This window comes from Saccoglossus kowalevskii, chromosome 5 (genome assembly GCF_978046115.1).
Source record: "Saccoglossus kowalevskii chromosome 5, keSacKowa6.1, whole genome shotgun sequence".
In the NCBI taxonomy this organism is placed as follows: domain Eukaryota; kingdom Metazoa; phylum Hemichordata; class Enteropneusta; family Harrimaniidae; genus Saccoglossus; species Saccoglossus kowalevskii.
The window spans coordinates 34130296-34152872 of NC_140645.1; the positions used below are offsets into that span (position 1 = coordinate 34130296).

General features: G+C 34.5%; 1 protein-coding gene across 1 annotated transcript in view; it reads left to right on the forward strand.

Moving 5' to 3' along the window:
* The window catches only part of LOC100313559 (BBX-like transcription factor), a 69864-nt gene extending 53154 nt beyond the window's left edge, over nt 1-16710 (forward strand). Inside the window, exons 4-9 of the mRNA XM_006821367.3 lie at nt 966-1156; nt 3667-4454; nt 4996-5165; nt 15292-15426; nt 15616-15759; nt 16375-16710. Of these exons, the coding sequence (XP_006821430.1) occupies nt 966-1156; nt 3667-4454; nt 4996-5165; nt 15292-15426; nt 15616-15752 (1421 nt within the window). The 3' untranslated portion in view covers nt 15753-15759; nt 16375-16710. The remainder of the gene's footprint in view (nt 1-965; nt 1157-3666; nt 4455-4995; nt 5166-15291; nt 15427-15615; nt 15760-16374) is intronic.
* Nucleotides 16711-22577: the final 5867 nt, after the last annotated feature.

The following is a 22577-nucleotide window of genomic DNA, read 5'->3' on the forward strand; positions in this document are numbered from 1 at the left end:
GTGTGACACTCCCTCTTCGACTTCGGCTTGCTTTTCCTACTTAGTGCATGGTCTCGAGGTAACGTAAACTGCGGCCTCTCATCGAGTGTTTTACACTCGGAATTTATACTTCGCCCGATTATATTGGTATACGCGAAACATTAATCTTTTAAAATAAATCCTGAGACTATACATGATGTAAATTCAAAATAATGTGATAATATTTTACATTATGTGGGGTCAACATTATTCTGGGTTGCTTTGCGATGTTATACCAAGACTCGTGAAAATAAAATAGTGTTCTTCTGCGAACTAATATAGACGATTTTTCCAATCTTCTGGTACCACTCGATTTTATTATTTGAACTTGGCGGCAAGTAACCTTTAGTTTCCCAGTCTATCGTGTCCGTTCATAGTCTTAACAATAGGGTGTAAATTGCCATGCGAGCCTACCGCACACGACCGCGGTAAACCGGGGTCATGGAATCTATACATAAATTTGCATAAAATGCCGTCGACCGGCGAGCACCCACCACCACCGCGGTAATGACCGCGGTAAACCGCGAGTTTGATTTCCTACTCTTCCCTTATTACTCACATGGTTTGATTACTCACTTGGTTTGATTACTCAGTTTGATTACATATCAGTTGATTACCCACACGGTTTGATTACTCACTCAGCTTGGTTAATTACTCGGTTTGATTAATCACTCGATTTGATTACTCACTCAGTTTGATTACATATCAATTGATTTTATCACATGGTTTGATTACTCACACTGTTCGATTACTGACATTAATCAATTGCCGACTCTGTTTGATTACCGGGTATTAACCCATTATATGTGCAAGGAAAATCGTTTTGTTTTTCCAAAAACATGAACACAAACACTGATCTATTACCTGGACATGTCACGACAATGCTTTTACAGTAGTACAGACATGTATTTTAAGTTGTGTAATAATTAAATGATTTCTGTTTTTAGATCCTGCCGACATGGGTGGGTTGAATCTACTCCTGATGGCTGGAGAACAAGCACTTTCACCGTCATCACAAAACACATCTAATAACAGTTCTCCAGAGTCCAAGAAATCGGAGATCAGTGCAAAAAACGAAAATAATAATACAAGTAGTAGTTACCGTGGTAACCAGAGTACATTGTTTGAGTTTGCACAGGTAAGGGCTTGCTTGTCAAAACAGAACAGTGACATCATACAAAAAAAGAAAAAAAACATCTGAAATAATCACGAGAATACCACATTGAAAGCGCTGTTTATACATGACATACTGTAAAATACTTTATTTTAACTGGAATTAGACTTCTTGGGTGTTTTGTATCAAATTTATTTTCACTGATTTTTGATGTAAAAAATGTAAAATATAGGAAAGAAGGTATATTCACTGGATATTATTTTCACTGAATTATTCCTTCAGCGAAAATTAATTCCAAGTAAAAATAAAGTATTTTACAGTAAATATAACTCATTTTTAATGTTTGATTGAGTGTGTATATACATACGGAATGCTATTTTCTAAACTCTATGTGGTAGATGTATTATATATAATGACAATTGGTGTCAATATAAGATTAAAATTTTAACAAAGGTAGATGAAGAGATATTCATGTATGTAACTTTTTTAAACATACATGTACAAGTTTCTTCACATGATCACATTAACCATTTGAGTGCAAAATTTTGTCCCTGCTTAATTTTGGGTGAATTTGTTCACATTTTCTGTAAGTTTCACTAAATTCAATCTTAATTTTAGACAAAACAGTCAAAATGAGTTATTGATCAAAACATTTGAAATTTTAGCAACATTTCATGTGGAAATAAGAAGATTATAAATCGGCCTATTCTGTAGATAGTGCCCAAAGTTGACTTCAGCACACAAAGGATTTGGGTCACATGATACTAACTTCAATCAAATATTCTTGACTACATGCGCCATAAATTGTTGCTACCATGGAAGGTTTGTAACCTCGATTTAAATCAAGGGTATGAAATTATAAATTTGATTCAATATATGCAGCTCAAATTTACATTACTTAATAAGTTATTGCAAAAATATCCAGTTTCTATGGAGACTAGGCTGACTAACTAGAACTTCTGAAATCTACTTGGCGGGATCAATTTCTTAAACTATCAGGACAATATCTATAAATTGATGTGTAATTGTGAGAAGCGCAAAATGGGAGTCTTTGGGGTTAGTGCGTCTGTAGGTATGTCAGTCTGTGTGTGTCTGTTCCACTGATATCTCGGGAACTGATTATCAGATTTCAATGAAACTTGGTACATAGATGTTCTGGAATAATTCATTGACCTGATTAGTTTTCAGTTGAATTATGTGCATATTAATGACCTAATTTGCATATTAATTGGCCAATTTTAAAAGGTGGTAGTCATCACGCCACACATGCGTGAGATATATGGGTCACATATGAACAAAGATGGCGACTTTGACTGTTGGGCAGACGTTACCAAGCTTTAATTAGGTATTTTTTAAGTGATTGGAAGGTATTGAAGGAGTCATCGGCGGTAATTAGTACATTTCGTGCTCAGGTCAAAACTTATACTTGTGAGTTCCATTAAAAGAGAGCATTGGATTGTGGGGGAAATCAATGTTTATCAACACAAATGTCACACATGCGCAACGTAACAACCACCACCCTTTAATCATTTTTACTTGTTTCATTCAAGTACCATTCATCAGATTTTAATGAAACTTGGTACATAAATGCTTTGAGATAATGCATAGTTTTCAGTTGGATTGTGTGCATATTAATGACCTAATTTGCATATAATTGGCCAATGTTTCTCAAGTACCATTTATCAGAACTCAATGCAACTTGGTACATAAATGCTCTAGGATAAGCCATATTGTGTTTAGTTTAGGTTTAAATTTAGTGCTTACTAATTACCTAATCAGCATAAATCAATTTTATAGATGTATAAATGAGTTCATGTGACTTAATTAATATGTGCAAGTGTAATATCTCAAGCACTGTTGCAGATAAAGACATGAAACTAGTGCTATAATGGAGGCATTTGACAGAGCTACTCAATGACTCATTTTCACTGGGTTTAAATTTCACTGATTTAGCATTTCAGGCATATTCGTTGTGTTTTAAATTCACAGTTTTATCATTTAGGTAACGTGTTCTACGCTAAATTTTACATATTCACTGGGTTTTAATTTAGCGCATTTTCCAGTCAGCAAAATAAGCAAAATTAAAACCAAGTGAATAATAAACCCTTTTACAGTAACATATGTGTTATGAACATATATGTAACCTCATTAATATGCATAACTGTAATATCATAAGTACTGTTGCAGATAGGGACATACAACTAGTACTATAATTGTTGTCGGACAGAATATATCAAGTCATGATTTCAGTGAATACTTTTAATTGCTATACTATAGTCACCTGGAACCGCCTTGATTGCTTCTTGCAGTTATATTTCTGAATGCCATTTTTGCTTACTTAGATTCACATCTGCTCAAATGTAAACGTCAAAGTCTATGGTGATTATGCATGCAAGAAACACTTTTTTGTCCTATGTGCATTGGAAATATTCTTCTAATATAAGTAAATACAGTATTCCTTATTTGTACTTTGTGACTCCAGTTTTCTCAGCACACAGAACATAGTTCTAAGCTTTCTTTGACTTGTTTTACAGATGTGTTCAGAGCAGGCTTCTTACAAGCAAGAACCTAAGGATGGCACGACCAATAAGGCAGGAGAACAAACAGTCAATCAGAACTCAGCATCCAGTAACAAGAAAGCGGGCACTGTTAGCCCTACTGAATCGGCCAATGAGAGTAAGATTAACTCTGAAACAAGGACTGAACGAAAGAAGAAAAAGAAATCTAAAAAGCATAGCGATGATGGTAAACAAAATAAAGACACAGAAAAAAAGCGAAAGAAGAACAAACATTTAAAACCATCTTCGGAATCTGAGGAAAAATCAACTGAAAAACCAAAGAAACGGAAAAAGAACCGACCCGAGGAAAAAATGAAAAAAAAGAAGACAACCAAACAAGAAGAAAACAAGATGGATGACTCTGAAAGTGCAAATGAGGAATCAGTGGATATTGCCTTGAAAACTGGAAAAGCTGAAAGTGAACCAGAACATGAACTTGATGAAAGCGAGCCTGAGGATTCAAAATCAGGAAACCGCTGTCGAAAATCAAGCCGATCATGCAAAGGACAACGATATAAACAATTTGTGTCAGGCGGAATGTTACATGATTTACAGCGGCCGGAGAGACCGTTTAACTGTAAACGGCCATGGAAGGCGGACTTCACAAGTTACAGTGACGAAGATGACCCGACTGTTGATTTGGAAAGCAAAGCCGCTAAGAGGAGGCGGGCAGCTGCTGCTAGGAGACGGAGAGTGAGTGAGAGTTGTGTCGGAGGAAGTAGAGAAGGCAGGAGTCAAGGAGAAAGGAGGAGTTTAGATGTATTGTAAGTTGATTTTATCATTAGAGATGTTGGAATAATATAATAAACACCTATATTTGGAAACTATGATTTGAATATTCATGAGTAAATGCCTGTATTTGGATACTGTGATTTGAATATTCATGAGTAAATGCCTGTATTTGGAAACTATGATTTGAATATTTGGGAAAAGCACTGGTACAATGCACACTAGATCAATATGTATTGATTTATTTCAGAGACTATGCAGACTTTGATTTCAAAGCCAAGTTTTTAATTTTATAATTTTATCTGATTTCACAGTGGGAAGGATTGCATATTTCACAAATGATAATCATTAGTAAACACCTATATTTGGAAACTATGATTTGAATATTCATGAGTAAATGTTGTATTTGGAAACTATGATTTGAATATTCATGAGTAAATGCCTGTATTTGGTTACTATGATTTGAATATTCATGAGTGAATGCCTGTATTTGGAAACTATGATTTGAATATTCATGAAAAGCATTGGTACAATTCATACTAGATCAATATGTATTGATTTATTGATTTATTTCAGAGACTATGCAGACTTTGATTTCAAAGCCAAGTTAGATAGTCTTCCACAATTTACACTAGATCAATTCAAACCAAAGAGTAAATCACAGACCAGGAAAAAATGCACCAATATGTATAAAAATGCAGTGTTTGTCAGAAAAGGAAATTCAGATGACATCGTATTTGATAAAGGTGAGTAAAGACATACTGTCGCATAATTATGATTTGAATTTTTGTTGCAGGTAACAATTCATAATTTTTAAAGTTTACTGTCTTTGAAATATCAACATAATTAGCGAGAGTAAAGGTCACTCAATAATTGGGCTGTATAGTGCCTTTCCTTCCTTTTTTCCCCCTTTTGCCTGTTAAAGTAGAAGCCTACTCATAAATGAAAATACCCAGAATTCATTTATTTCGCAATAAATTGTACTCCAGGGTGATATAAGTATATTGACTTGAAAAAAGTTGCTAATTTTCAAAAAAAGGATGGTTGTATTTTAGTGGATAGTTGCCATTTTGGCAATTTTGTAACACTTTTACCATAGGTCTATGTGCCAGATACGATGCCATGTCTCACATTGTAGGCTAGCTGGTGACATGGGTTGAAAAAATTATTTTTCCTGACATTCAAAAATCTGGTTTTTGAAAAGTGTCAAAAAATGCTTTTTTTTTAGCATTGTGAATTTGTTCTGAAAATAATGATTTTTGACTCTCGTGTGTGAAGCACAAAAGGGATTCTTTGCAGTTACCCTGTCTGTATGTATGTATGTAAATGAGCATATACACGCTGGTACATCGCTCTCCTGGTAATCCTTTTATAGGTCAGTTATTACACTTTATTTCATTCCACCAGTTTTGTAAATACTTTCCCGTTTTGGTTGGTGCATTTCTTGGTTGTTTTGGCAAAAATCTGCCTTGTTCTCAGTTGTTTTAGTTTTTTCTGTTTGTGTTACTCGTCAAGAGGCCTGCCAAGATGGCCGCCTCCACGACGAGTACACGTGTCAACCCCTTTGCTGGGCTGACAGGAAAGCATGGAGTCAAATGCATGTCACTGGATGGCGGTAAAATTGAAAAATATGTTGAGGCTTTCTCACAGCTTTGTGGTCCGGAAAAAATTGTTGCAGCTTCTCGTGCTAATGGCAGCGTAATTGTTTTCTTTAATTCACTTGAATCTGCCGAATCTGTGTGTGCATCTGGGTGTGGAATTGAGCACACATTTATTACTGTACAATCACTCGTAAAACCCGCAACGAAAGTCGTGCTATCTGGTGTACCCCTGTTTATACCCGACTACCTACTAAAAGAACAACTTTTACGGTATGGTAAAGTAGTCAGCAAAATAAATACAATTCCACGAGGCTGCAAAAGTCCCAATTTGAGACACGCTAAAAGTTTTCGCAGACAAGTATACATGCTGTGCGATCAGGATAAACTAAAAGGTGTACTTAATGTCGTTTTTGAGGAGCGTACTTATCGCATTTATTTGTCAACGGACGAAATTATCTGTTATAAATGTCACAAAAAAGGACACACTCAACGTAACTGTAGTCAGATTATAACACCTGTACCTACACCCGCAGTCACTAGCAATACAAACCCACAAACTGATATTCAAAACGATAACAAAAACGCAAATCAAAACCCAAACCATAACGATAACACTCCCCCAAATGATATGCAAACCGATAAAGTTACAGATAGTGAAAACAGCACAATCGATACCATACAAAACGTTAATATAAGTAAAGAAACAAATATGAACGAAGCGATCGACACAACGTCATCTGAACCAGCTCAAAACAAACAATCTGCCACGCCTTCAGTCTTTCTAATGCAAATGATGCCTATCAAAATGAGTGTGTCAATGACAATACACCCACACCGTCACTCATTCAAACAGACCCGCATTCCACTGAAACAATAGACCATTTTCCGTTCACTGCGAGAATCACGCGTTATGCGTGAAATCAAACGTAAAAACAGGACAAACAAAGGTCATAGCGTCGTAGTCACGTCAAACATCGCGTGGGATTTGACAAACGCAAAAGTATTTCGGGGACATTTCCATGCTTAATAATGTGCTGTCCACATTTGATGATAGGCAAATTCGATTAAGTAAGGGTATTTGGAAGCAATATTCCTCTGTCGAAGATCGGCCGGTCAATGTAAGCTACGAAATAAAGAAATTCTAGTTCAAAATCAAATCGTTCGATTTTTGCGGCAGACGTTCGACGCGCGTCTTTTATGCATCTCGCAATTGTACGGAAAATCACCTATTGACACAACCACTCGCTCAACTGAATCTGAACCAAACGGCTCAACAACTACCACTGTTGCGACGGAGGTACAAACCCTCTCCGCTTTTCCTCTCTCTTACGCTGCTGTCACTGCAACGCCCATTGATGTCTTTGACAGGAAGCAGACCTCATCATCCTTTCCCTTTCATGACATGGACGATGTGGAGTCTGTCGCTTCTGACGTGTCAGATGTGTCCCAATTTCTCCAGGAGGAGAGTGCAGCTGATGTAGAAATTTCTCTACTTCTACATGACTCTTTGCAGAAATTTCTAGACGAGTCCTACAACTCAAAACATCTTATGGAACAAGCAAGCCAGTTTTGTCCTGACCTCCGCTTACTAATAAGATCGCTAACTGATTTCCGCAAAAAAAAATGACCTGCCTTCCAAGGAAAAGGTCCGCATCCAACGACTATCCTGCAGAATCGCTAAAAATATTGGGATCACAAGAACACCAGTTGAAAACATACGGAGCATTGAAATCCTCGATAAAAAGCGTGGTATTTCTACTACCTGTAGTAGAAGGTCAAAAAGAAATAAACAGTATATTGTATCATGACAACTACAATAATGGACTCTCCACTTGTGACGTATCAATGGTCTATTTGTTGTTCTCATATTCATCCATATGTGAGTCTTAGTTTTATTATATTATTTATTATTCCAATAACTGGATCTATGTTCTTCATAGTCATTACTGGTCAGTTTTTAACATCTGTCTTCTTGCATACATTGTGCTATTTAATATCCTTATTTGTCACATTCATCAAATCTATTTTGGGAGTGTTTTCACAGTTGAAATGAAACTCTGCTCTGCTACTAGTCTTTCAGGTATGTTCACTATGGCAACAATGCTTCTTGGGTATTATCTATACTGCTCAGTCGTTGATATTATAAAATCAAACATGCAGATTGCTCTTGCAGTCGATATTCAACTATCCTCCGTTATGTGTATGACAATTTTGCCAGCTATGTTCACCATAGCAACAACGTCCGAGCTCTTTGGGTATTGTCTACTCTGTTCATGGTTTAATAGTGTAAAACCATGCCTGGAAATTAATTCCGTAGTTGATATTCAACCCTTTTGTGGTACATCAAAGTTTGTAACTGGTGTGTCAACTATCACCGTAGCAACAATGTTTGTACTCATTACTCATTGCTCAATACTATATACATAGTTTTTGGTTTCACAGCTGACTTTCAACCATTCCATGTTACACCTGAGTGTGTATCAAGTGTACAAGCTATTGTCACCATGGCAACAACGTCGTTATCTGGGCTGTGTCTATATCACGCATCTTTTACTATTTTAAAATCAAACTTGAAACTGGTTCTCATAGTTGGGTTTCAACTATTCTATGTTAGACCTGAATGTGTAACAAGTGTACAAGCTATTGTCACCATGGCAACAATGTCGTTATCTGGGCTGTGTCTATATCACGCATCATTTAATATTTTAAAATCAAACTTGAAACTGGTTCTCATAGTTGGGTTTCAACTATTCTATGTTACACCTGAGTGTGTAACGAGTGTACAAGTTATTGTCACCATGCCAACAACGTTGTTATCTGGGCTGTGTCTATATCACGCATCGTTTAATATTTTAAAATCAAACTTGAAACTGGTTCTCATAGTTGGGTTTCAACTATTCTATGTTACACCTGGGTGTGTAACAAGTGTACAAACCATGTTCACCATGGCAACAACATCGGTATCTGGGCTGTGTCTATATCACGCATCTTTTAATATTTTAAAATCAAACTTGAAACTGGTTCTCATAGTTGGGTTTCAACTATTCTACGTTACACCTGGGTGTGTAACAAGTGTACAAACCTTGTTCACCATGGCAACAACGTCGTTATCTGTGTTTTGCCTATATCAGGCATTGTTTAATATTTTAAAATCAAACTTGAAACTGGTTCTCATAGTTAGGTTTCAACTATTCTATGTTACACCTGAGTGTGTAACAAGTGTACAAGCTATTGTCACCATGACAACAACGTCGTTATCTGTGTTTTGCCTATATCAGGCATTGTTTAATATTTTAAAATCAAGCTTGAAACTGGTTCTCATAGTTGACTTTCAACTATCCTTTGTTACACCTGAGTGTGTAACAAGTGTACAAGATATTGTCACCATGACAACAATGACGTTACTTGGGTCTTGTTTATATCATACTTTTTTTGACTCCCATGTGCGAAGCACAAAATGGGAGTCTTTGCAGTTAGTGTGTCTGTGTGTGTGTGTTTGTGTATGTGTGTGTCCGACTGTTCCACTGCTATCTCAAGAACCATACATCGGTTTTTGATGAAACTTGGTGCATAGATGCTCTGGGCCAATGCGCAGATTTGTTTAGGTTTTGGTAAAAATCCATGCTCGTTAATTACCTAATTTGCATGATAATTAGCTAATTTTTAGTGGTTCCATGACTGTTCCACTGATATTTGAAGAACCACTCATTGGATTTTGATGAAACTTGGCACATGGATGCTCTGAACTAGTGCTCAGATTTGATTAGTTTTGGGTAAAAATCTATGAATATTAATTACCTAATTTTCATGATAATTAACTGATTTTAAGCTGTTCCATGACTGTTCCACTGATATTTGAAGAACCACTCATTGGATTTTGATGAAACTTGGCACATGGATGCTCTGAACTAGTGCGCAGTTTTGATTTGTTTTGGGTAAAAATCTATGAATATTAATTACCTAATTTGCATAATGATTAATAAATTTTCGGCTTTTCCACTGATATCTCAAGTACTAATCATAACATTTCAATAAAACTTGGTACATAGATGTCATATGACACTGCACAGACCTGATAGTTTTTAGGGTAATATCAGTACATATTAATTACCTAATTTGCATAATTTTCAGCTTTTGATATTTCGAGTAGTAATGATCACGTTTCAATGAAACTTGGTACATAGTTACTTGAGGACTGTGCAGAGACCTAATTAGTTTTTGGGTAAATATTTGTGCATATTAATCACCTTAATTTTCAGCTTTTCACCTGATATCTCAAGTACTAATCATCACATTTCAATGAGACTTGCGACATAGATCTTCTAAGACTATGCAGAGATTTGTTTAATTTTGGGATAAATAATTGTGCATATTAATTACCGAATTTGCATAATTAGTTATTTTTTTGCTGTTCTATGGCTGTTGCACTGATGTCTAAAAAACCACTCATTGGATTTTAATGAAACTTTTAAAGAGTACCCATCACATTTCAATGAACCTAGGACTATACACCATATTAGTTTTTGGTAAATATTTATGCTTCTTAATCACCTAATTAACATAATTAATACTGATATCTCAAGTATTGATCATCACATTTGAATAAAACTTGGTACATAAATGCTCTAGGACAATAGACAGCCTGATTAATTTTGGGTTAAAATCTGTTCATATTAATTTTCTAATTAGCATAATAATAATTTTTTGGTTCTAATCACATTTCAATGGAACTTGGTACATTGTGCAGACCTTATTAGTTTTATACTTAAATCTGTTCATATTAGTTACCTCATTTGCATAATTAGTTTTCAGCTATTCCATCAATATCTCAAGTTCAAGTAATTTTGAATTAATTTGTAATGTGTCTCCAATACTCTCAGCACACGGGAGTTCTTTCTAAGCTTTCTTTGATTGAAAAATGTTATGACATGTTTCTCAAATTATGTTACTGTAACACACAATATAATGTTATTTTATGTTGTCATGGAAATTATAGCTCAATGATTTTATATAATGCAATTTATGACCAGCACTGTAAAGTATGTGATTGTTGTCAAATTGAACATACATATTCTCTCTGACGAGATAAAATGCTTTACATACATTTTTCATGTGAAACTGATGTCAATTAGTTGATAAATCTCACTTCAGTATTTTCTCTCCTCATGATTTTAGTACAATTGTCAAAAATAAAATGCAGAAAAATACACATGATTGCAGGCAGCACCTTACCTCTCCTCCCAAACGGTTGCAGGTAGTGCCTCAACACCCCTCCCCCACACAAACATATCAATATGCATATGAAATAAACACCACCATGTGCATCGTTACCTAGCAACTGGAGAACATAAAACACTATTGGGCTTTTTTTTTTTAATACATTCATGTCACTGTTGCTATGGTTATCGGGTACTGTAATCCCTCATCTGGCACACATCCAAATATTCCTTGTTTATTCCAAAAGCTTTATAGAATATATTGTTTTTACCACATTAGATGTGGAGGTTACTGACCCAGTGCTCGACTTGCAGACTTGGGAATTACAATGTCTACCAGGTTATATGTGACAGCGCCCTCTAGTGGCAATAAATGTATTTAAATTTCCAAAACATTCATGATGTACATCAGCAGACCATTTAGTATTACTCAATTATGTGACTTTTCATATACTGTAGAGGTATTAATTTTTACTGAAATTAAATTTAAAAATTATCACTATTTTGATATTTTATCGTATTCATTGGGTTTGTGATTCACTGATTTTCCAGTAAAACGAGTTCTATTATATTGTTTTCACTTATCACTTACCAGCAAATATAGTATAATTTTAAACTCTGTGAATAATTAGTACTATTACAGTATGTCATCCATTTGTCATTAAAACCAGGTAAATGTAAGGTTTGTTTTCTGAGCTTTGAAATTCCAAAATGTTTGTAAAATAAAATAAAAAAAAACATTACCGTAGTTTTTTGAGAATAAACCCCTCTGAGAAAATGAAAAATTGATGAAAAATTGTGGGGGGGGGGGGGGCTTATAAATGTATAAATGATTAAAACTTCTCTGAGTGATAATTAGTCCCCGTTCGGACGCAGTCCGAAAACGGGGACTTATGTTTTGCCCTGTGTGCGTCCGTGCGTCCGTGCGTCCGTGCGTCCGTGATCACCTGTATCTCGAACATGCATGGACCGATTAAGTTCAAACTTCACTCATACATCACACCTTATATGGGACATATGCACATGCATTTTTTTCATGATCCGATTAACGATAGCCGAATAGCGGCCATTTTAAGGCCGAAAATGCATCAAAATCGCACATTTTCACCATTCCGGACCCGGATCTCAGTTATGCATGGACGGATTTTGTTCAAATTTGGTACATACATTAAACATAATAGGACCTTGATGCACGTCATTTTTTTTTTTGGATCGGGTTCGAAATGGCCGACTGGCGGCCATTTTGTTTTAAAGAATTCAGTTCTGGATCCGTATCTGAGACATGCTTGGATTGATCGAGTTCAAACTTCACACACACAAGGTACATCATGTCACAAATATGTATGTGCATTTGTTTCATGATCTCATTAACGATAGCCAAATGGCGGCCGCTTTAAGGCCGAAAATGCATTGAAATTGCACATTTTCACCATTCCGGACCCGGATCTCAGTTATGCATGGACGGATTTCATTCAAATTTGGTACATACATTAAACATAATAGGACCTTGATGCACGTCATTTTTTTTTTCGGATCAAGTTCGAAATAGCCGACTGGTGGCCATTTTGTTTTAAAGAATTCAGTTCTGGATCCGTATCCGAGACATGTCTGGATTGATCAAGTTCAAACTTCACACACACAAGGTACATCATGTCACAAATATGTATGTGCATTTGTTTCATGATCTCATTAACGATAGCCGAATAGCGGCCATTTTAAGGCCGAAAATGCATCAAAATCGCACATTTTCACCATTCCGGACCCGGATCTCAGTTATGCATGGACGGATTTTGTTCAAATTTGGTACATACATTAAACATAATAGGACCTTGATGCACGTCATTTTTTTTTTGGATCGGGTTCGAAATGGCCGACTGGCGGCCATTTTGTTTTAAAGAATTCAGTTCTGGATCCGTATCTGAGACATGCTTGGATTGATCGAGTTCAAACTTCACACACACAAGGTACATCATGTCACAAATATGTATGTGCATTTGTTTCATGATCTCATTAACGATAGCCGAATAGCGGCCATTTTAAGGCCGAAAATGCATCAAAATCGCACATTTTCACCATTCCGGACCCGGATCTCAGTTATGCATGGACGGATTTCATTCAAATTTGGTACATACATTAAACATAATAGGACCTTGATGCACGTCATTTTTTTTTTCGGATCAAGTTCGAAATAGCCGACTGGCGGCCATTTTGTTTTAAAGAATTCAGTTCTGGATCCGTATCCGAGACATGTCTGGATTGATCAAGTTCAAACTTCACACACACAAGGTACATCATGTCACAAATATGTATGTGCATTTGTTTCATGATCTCATTAACGATAGCCAAATGGGGGCCGCTTTAAGGCCGAAAATGCATTGAAATCGCACATTTTCACCATTCCGGACCCGTATCTCAGTTATGCATGGATGGATTTTGTTCAAATTTGGTACATACATTAAACATAATAGGACCTTGATGCACGTCTTTTTTTTTTTCGGATCAAGTTCGAAATGGCCGACTGGCGGCCATTTTGTTAAAGAATTCAGTTCTGGATCCGTATCCAAGACATGTCTGGATTGATCAAGTTCAAACTTCACACACACATGGTACATCATGTCACAAATAGATATGTGCATTTGTTTCATGATCTGCTTAACAATAGCGGAATGATGGCCATTTTATGGCCGAAAATGCATCAAAATCACATATTTTCACAATTCCAGAACCGGATCTCAGTCATGCATGGATGGATTTTGTTCAGATTTAGCACAATGTGTTGTACATATGCAGGTGCATTTCGGTCATGATCTGCTTTGAATGTATATGTCACTCAAATATGAACGGAACGGGGACGTGTCATTGACAATGACTTGTTTATGCTAATTTATTCATGAACAAATCGTAGTGTGTTCGATACTAGAGTGCGTAGCAGCAAATGATCACGGTTGCGCAATCCGGTCATGCTGCGTTTTACAATTGTTGATTATTACTCAGTAGTGATTATAATAACGTACAAAAAAATAAATTCGTTAAATTGTTATAAAATACAAATAAAATTCAACTAAGTTTCATCGTAAGCAAATGATTCCAGTCGCATATAAACGCTTGATGCTGTCGGGTATGCGCCATGTTCTTTATCTTGCTCGAGTTGACCTGGTAATAGGTCGAATCGCTAATTAACCAATCAAAATGCTGTATGATGCCAACGTGTTCAAATTTCCATAGCTCATTTAAATATGTCAATGTTATTGAACACAATGCGAAAAACATTTGCAAATGTTGTAGTACGATCTTTTGGCTTGGAATTAGATGGGAAAATGGTATGATTTTTTTTCAAATCTAAAAATAGTTGTTTTCAAAAGATGAACTGAGCATTAGAAGAATAATTTAACATTGTTTACAGTGATAACAACTCTTTGTCCAAACGAAGCTTACCCATTCATGCTAGTCACAATGAACACCCTCTTGAATAAAAATTTAAATAAACTTTAGGCATCTAGAAAAATTGAAATGACCAGAAAATGACGCCAAAATATTTAAAAAACAACTTTAAAAACTGCCGAAAAATCGCCCTAAACTGCCATTCAAGGGCCCAGGGCGAATTTAGTCAGAATCCGGCACTACATGAAACGCATTTCAAAGTACATTAACATTTGCGCATACTGTGCAAATGCAAATCGAAACGTCCTTTTTCATGGCGACCACATCCTTCAGAAAGAGAACTACCGTTATTCACATACCAAATAATTTTGCCAGACCGGAGGTGGGGTTTATAATTGGATTAATGACTTGTTGTAAAATGCTGTAAATTGGGGGGGGGGGGGGGTTATACTCGAGCAGGGGTTTATACTCGGACAACTACGGTACATGATGTATTCTTCCATCATAAATATTATGGAAATAAAAATGACATCTGACTGGTTCCAAATTAATAATTTGCAGTGGTGCCTGCATTTATGCATCAGTTATGATTGACTCACGTTACTTTTGTGTCAGATTTAATAATCAAGAGCCCCTAACTTTGGTAATATCTTCTTTGTTTAATGCCTGACTAGATTTACACCACTTTGCTAATGATGACGGTGATAGCGGTGACCGAGAGAGAATGATGCCACAGTTAACAGGAAGTCAGAAACGGAAAGCCAGGAAGCGGTCCATAACGCATATAGTCAGGACCACATCTTCCGATGGTAGGTGACTTGCGCCCTCTAGTGGCAGTTCATAAAATTATACAATCAGCAATGTTTTGTTAGCTGGTAAACTGTTGGGCAACTTAAGCCCACACACATATAATGCTATCCCTCTGCTGAACTTAGTCTACACACCCCTCTATGTATAATGGTATCTCCCTTCCATGTATTCAAACTGTGTTTTTGTAGGTTTTTCTAAAGTGACGATAACCACTCCGTCCACCACGGACCCTGGCCCGACTGGATCACACAAAAGACGTAATAGTACTGGTGATATCTGTAAACAAACACAAAGTTTACGACAAAACAGTCAACAAAAAACTTAAGTGAAAGGTAAAGGAGATCTAATCTTTTGTTAACTTTAAAGTAGTTCTTCACAGAATAAACCTCATTTTTTCCATGTTTTATCAAGACCTGATCAGAAATAATGTTCAAAATTAAAAATTAATTACAATAAAATTCATAAAAATATTCAGTGTTGTACCAAAAATTTGGTTGGAAAAATTATGATGTTCAAAAAAGGTTATTTTAATACAGTACTAATAATAGATTTGTCAGGAGAAAGGTTTGTATTAAATACATTATTAGTTTTTGTGTCAGTTGTTGTTGGGTTCTCAAGTATTTGTGTATAATAGAATCAATTATTCATGATCCTCCATTATTTTGATCAAACTGATCCCTGTAAAAGTTAATTCATTAGTCATAACAAGAAGCTTGGCATTCTGGGATGTCAATAGTCTGAGCAGGGAACTCGTACAATAAAATCTACATAACATGCAGGAACTGTTAGGTTTATAAAGTAAATTATAAATTAAACATCTTGAACCAGACTAAAATAGTGTTATGAACTAAATACAAGTTCCTTTTCAATCACCTGTTGATAAAAGTCGAATCATACCTGTACGTACTTGCCTTTTAAATTCTTAATTCTTGTTTTACTTTTGGTAGGATACACAGAACATAGTGGATCAAGTTTTTTTAATTTTTAATTTTGATTGTTACCAAGTTTTACTCTGAAGAGGATTCCAAGCAAAATAAATCTGTGTTTGGTGAGGAAACTAGGAAGACTAGACAAGAGTGAACACTTCTGTCCTAAAGGGAGCAATATTGGTCATTTCAGTCAGACTTGGGGGTATGGTTGGAAATGTCTACAACTAAATATCCGCATTATTTTTGAATGTCTACTGCAGATTTAGGGAAAGAATTCCCACAACTTTGCAGTGTCACTTCAATTTTTTTCGAACTTTTGAACTCCAAAATAAATTGTTGTCACAACCTGCATAATATTTTCTTTATTTCAATCAAAAATAATGAAAAAGACATATAGTTAATAGACAATTTTGTCTATTGGGTTCACAAAATTATATTTAAAAACGTGAAAACTGTTGGCAAACAAATTATGGTGTTCAAAGATTTCTTACTTTCATTTTTCTAGTGAAAAAAAAAGACCCACCAAAAAGTCAAATTAAGACACGATTTTAAAAAGAGTAGATCAATCTATTATTCCAATATATTGTTTATTTATATGTATAGAAAGTACACTTCATAACCCAATCTAGAGCAGTGTGCTTCCAAACCAATAAGCTGATGCCTCCAATTTTGTACAGGTAATTTATTTGAGATAAATACCCATTAAAACATGTGTGATTAGTTTTTTAAAGCCATGAACCCTATCTAGTTTGCTTGTACACTTTCTATACTACCCATACTATTGCAAGTCCACAACTAAACCTTGTGAATATCTTGTATTTGCTGTAAATAAATGAAATATCTCACCAGTCACCTGACCCAGTCACCTGACCATGCCACCTGACTATGCCACCTGACTCAGTCACCAGACCAAGTCCTGTAAATTTTGACATTTCTTTCTTTCCTGCTACAATTTTCCATAAATTTTCTCGCTGGATAGTGTAAAACATTACCCTTTTCTAATCTTTTGAGGTTAGTCACATTATCTTACTGGTGTCTAATTAAAATTAAAAAAAATGCCATTAAAATAGTTTTATTTAAATTATAAAATCCTGTGTGCTAGGATGATAAAGTAATGCTAATGTCCTTATTTGTTTGGTTATGTTCTCAATTTTACAATTATGATTACCTGTAGAAAATATTCTGTTTTGGAATGAACGATAATTTTTATAAAAAAAAAAAAAATATTTTTGTGCAGATTATCTACTTCCAGACATGAAATGTTACTGTTTTCTCTCCTGGCCTTTTTTAATGAAGCACAAAATTGCAAACATATTTGTCACAAAAATTAAACAGTTCATTAGTAATCAGATGCAATATGACACTATTTCATTCATAAATAATTGTTTCCCTTCCTATTCACTCATCCATGAATCTCTATTGTCTGATTGGACAAAGATGGTCATGTGATGTACTCATTTGCATAGATTTATGAAAGTGAGACTTATTCATATATCAGATAGATTATTTTGCTGTAAAACTTCCAGAATTTTGGAAAATGAAATAATATATAAAAAAAATTATGAACTGCCAAAGTTGTAGGTTTTTGAAGATCATAATATTTATGTGAATTTTCTGCTGCCATCCGTTTTATTCTTGCATATGTATTAAATTTGTATAATTATTTGTTGTCAATTATTTGTCGATTATATGTCGAAGTACTTTATATTGTACAGTTCTCAAATTTAAATTCTCATTCTGTGTGACTATATACTCCTCTACTATTTTAAAATGTTTTATTCATTTTGATGCAATAAGGCAAAAATTTATTTGGGTCATCATTCAAAAGGGAGCTGCTCACAACTGTTTGGCAGTTCTTGTCAAAAAAGCACCAAGGCATGTTTTGCTGAACATCTCCAGACACGACCAGAATAAATCTTTTTTTTTTAGCCTAATGATTTTAGGGTGGAATATCCTAAATATCTGCATGTGTTGCTTGGTAATGAAATTAAAACAATCTTTATTTTTATCTATATTGCATTAGGTACAATGTTTAATATGCAAGTAAATTTCTATTCAGATTACCCGGTACATGCATATTGATTGTAACTTATTCATATTCCATGGCCTATAAGGTCACTCCATTATTTACTGTATACTGCTAATTCTATGGCGTACAATTTATCCTTTTTTTAGTATAATTTGATCTAAATTGTTTTTGTTTTTTTTGCAATCTATGAATAATTAAATTAGACATAATTTTTGATGTGCAATTAAGGGTTAAGTGCCTTGTTCTACTAGAATTTGGAAAGCCATGGATCTCCAGAATTGTATGACATTTGCACAAGTCTTATTAATAAATTAGCCCAGAAAAAATGTTTTTAGTTACCGGATGCATCATTTTTTATGTGCTTTTTTGACAGAATTTTTGAAGAAAAAAAATGAAAGAAAAATTTTTCATTAAAAATCTAAGCACCATTTTAAAATAAAAAATCAATTCTGTGAAACTAGTCAACCAAAAACTGTTTTCTTTCTTTTTTTCTGGGTCTTATTTTAATCTATAATGTAGAAGTCTTTATTCTTACTTGGAATTTATTTTTTCTGAAGTGATTTTGAGTGAAGATACACTTTTCCTATGAATTCTTATTTGCATGTGATTTATGGCAAATCATTTTCTTGGCTATTTGTCAAGCCAATTTACGATTTCAATTGAAAACAAATTTTATTAGTAATCTTTATTCATGGAAGTGATATACAAAACAAAATCTTTAATGTCGTATTTTATAAGTGTTGTACCATAGTTTTTTTTTTTTTAATAATTTGAATTTTAGTATAAATAGACAATGTATTTGAATGAAGCTAAGTGGTTCTCTTATTTACTGTCACCAAATTAGATTTATATAAAAGTCCAATTACATCACTTCTACATTCTTGTAGCAATTTAATTCGGGTCAAATAGGCGTAGTCCAAAGCAGTTGTTGGTAAATGTGTGTTTTAACCTTTTTACCACCAGACTTTCTTGCCCAAATTTTTTAGCATCCATTGCTTATACTGTGGAATACTTTATTTTCGCTGGAATTAATTTTCGCTGAAAAGGCTTTTTTGGCTGTTTTGTATGGAATTTATTTTCACTGATCTTTGATGAGTTTAATGTGAAATATAGGAAAAAAAGTATATTTGCTGGATTTTATTTTCATGGAATCATCCCTTCTAGCGAAAATGGCGAAAATAAATTCCAAGCGAAAATAAAGTATTCTACAGTATTCTTCAATATTTCTTGAAATTTTTGTAGCCAACAGACAGAATTTGAGTCAATTCTCAATTTTTACTTCAAAAATTAGCTATTTTTGTTCCAAACTTCTGAAGGAAAGTGTAGACTATAAACGATACTACCGTAAAATCTGTATTAGAAGCCACATCCCTAATAGAAGTCGCAGCCATTCTTTTTGAATAAATGAGAACCAAAAATTCATCATTTCTCTTATGTGTAGATGCTCTAATAGAAGCCGCACCCCCTCTGTTGCATAGTACCAATTTAGTAGAAGCTGCGGTTTCTAATACAGATTTTACAGTATTTTGTGAATTTATGATGAAAAGAGAGAACTGGTGATGAAAAGGTTAATCTTTATTTAAATATATTAATGATTTATCGCATAATCACTGTGTATTTTTGTTTGTGTCTGATCCGAACTCCCTCCTAATATTACACTGTTCAATTTGTGCTATACCACAATAGTAATGAATTGATATAATAATATTTTTTATTATTATAAAATTATTTTTGAAATGTATCTGCATTGCGATGGTTTTAGTTGACTTGTATTGGTTTCCCATGATGCATTGCTATTAATTCCAGAAATGTCTTCATAAGTTAAATATGAATAATTGCAGTGCATTGTGGGATATCTCCTATGCTTCTGTGACCCTGGCAGGTGCTACATACAATGCATTATATATCTATATATATATTTTGTCAAATAATATTTCATGTATTTTAATTTTTTTTTAAATCTTTATCTATTAGAAATTGAGAAATATTTTTATGATGAATGTTTTATTTTTAGGAAATTGCAAAATTGTTGTGTATTCTGTTTTCATCACAGAAAGGTTAATGTATTTGTAATTTTGCTACATAGTTGTAGCTGCCCCTCTTTTGAGCCATTTTGTTACACTTTAGCTGTTTTAACCCATGTTGATATCGTTCGGAATTGGCGCTACAATGACAAGAAGGATGTTCAGATTTACATGACAGTCACCTTTATTATATCAGTTACCGCAGGAGAATGACAATATCAGGATCTTTATTTATGCAATTGTCATTGGAGGGGAAAGTTAAATTCAGTCAAACCATAGTTTGTGAGTCCTCAGTCCACTCACAAGAAGAGTACTAAAATAGATTATTTGATTTCAATTCATTTGAGATTTTTGTTTTTTTTCAAATATTTATGTCCATAATCACCCATCACCATATCATTTCAAAGTTATGGAGCACATTTGCTATAAATGAAAATGAAAAGTCAAATCCAGTATTTTGTGATCCCGTGATACATGTATAAATTAATTGCTCGGATATTAATATATCATTCCAGCAAATTCTGTCTCATCATTGAATTAACGAAGTCTTAAATAAAAATAAAAATTGTCGGTTGTCGCATACCATGTACGCACAATATTGGCTCTTGTGTTTGATATTTTTCTTATATGAACAATAATATGCTGCATGGTGACTGGCGCCCTCTATCAGTTGTTTGCAACAAACAATATTTTAGAGCCTATGGCCCAATTTTCTGACCTGCTTACTATTGTTATTTTGTGAAAATAGTTGAAATATTTATCACCCTTTTTTTGTCAGGACAGTTATAATAAACTCTATAATCTTTATAAAAGATTTTAATTCTTTTACTGTGTTAAACTCAGAGAACCTTATATCGCTTTGTGTATAGTGTAAAACAAAAGTGTGTATTTGAAAGATAGAAATTGTTTTGTTGTTCTTGTTGAAGGCAATAAAATGTAATTTAAATTGATTTGTGTGTGTTCTTAGTTTGTTATGTTCTTATTCAGTGTTCATTCAAAATTTGAGAATGTCATACATTGGTATCATTTTATACTTTTTTTTGCAGTGAGTGGAATGTCACATAGATGTCTATGACATCCCATAGTGTGTGATGTTTGCATGAATCTGAATAGGTAATGAGATATTACTGGCATAGTACCTAGGCATATAGTGAGTGGAATGTCACATAGATGTCTGACATTCCATAGTGTGTGATGTTTGCATAAATCTGAATAGGTAATGAGATATTACTAGCATTGTACCTAGGCATATAGTGAGTGGAATGTCACATAGATGTCTATGACACCCCATAGTGTGTGATGTTTGCATAAATCTGAATGGGTAATGAGATATTACTAGCATAGTACCTAGGCATATAGTGAGTGGAATGTCACATAGATGTCTATGACATTCCATAGTGTGTGATGTTTGCATAAATCTGAATAAGTAATGAGATATTACTAGCATTGTACCTAGGCATATAGTGAGTGGAATGTCACATAGATGTCTATGACATTCCATAGTGTGTGATGTTTGCATGAATCTGAATAGGTAATGAGATATTACTAGCATAGTACCTAGGCATATAGTGAGTGGAATGTCACATAGATGTCTGACATTCCATAGTGTGTGATGTTTGCATAAATCTGAATAGGTAATGAGATATTACTAGCATAGTACCTAGGCATATAGTGAGTGGAATGTCACATAGATGTCTATGACATCCCATAGTGTGTGATGTTTGCATTAATCTGAATAAGTAATGAGATATTACTAGCATAGTACCTAGGCATATAGTGAGTGGAATGTCACATAGATGTCTATGACATCCCATAGTGTGTGATGTTTGCATAAATCTGAATATGTAATGAGATATTACTAGCATTGCACCTAGGCATATAGTGAGTAGAATGTCACATAGATGTCTATGACATCCCATAGTGTGTGATGTTTGCATAAATCTGAATGGGTAATGAGATATTACTAGCATAGTACCTAGGCATATAGTAAATGGAATGTCACATAGATGTCTATGACATCCCATAGTGTGTGATGTTTGCATAAATCTGAATGGGTAATGAGATATTACTAGCATAGTACCTAGGCATATAGTGAGTGGAATGTCACATAGATGTCTATGACATCCCATAGTGTGTGATGTTTGCATAAATCTGAATGGGTAATGAGA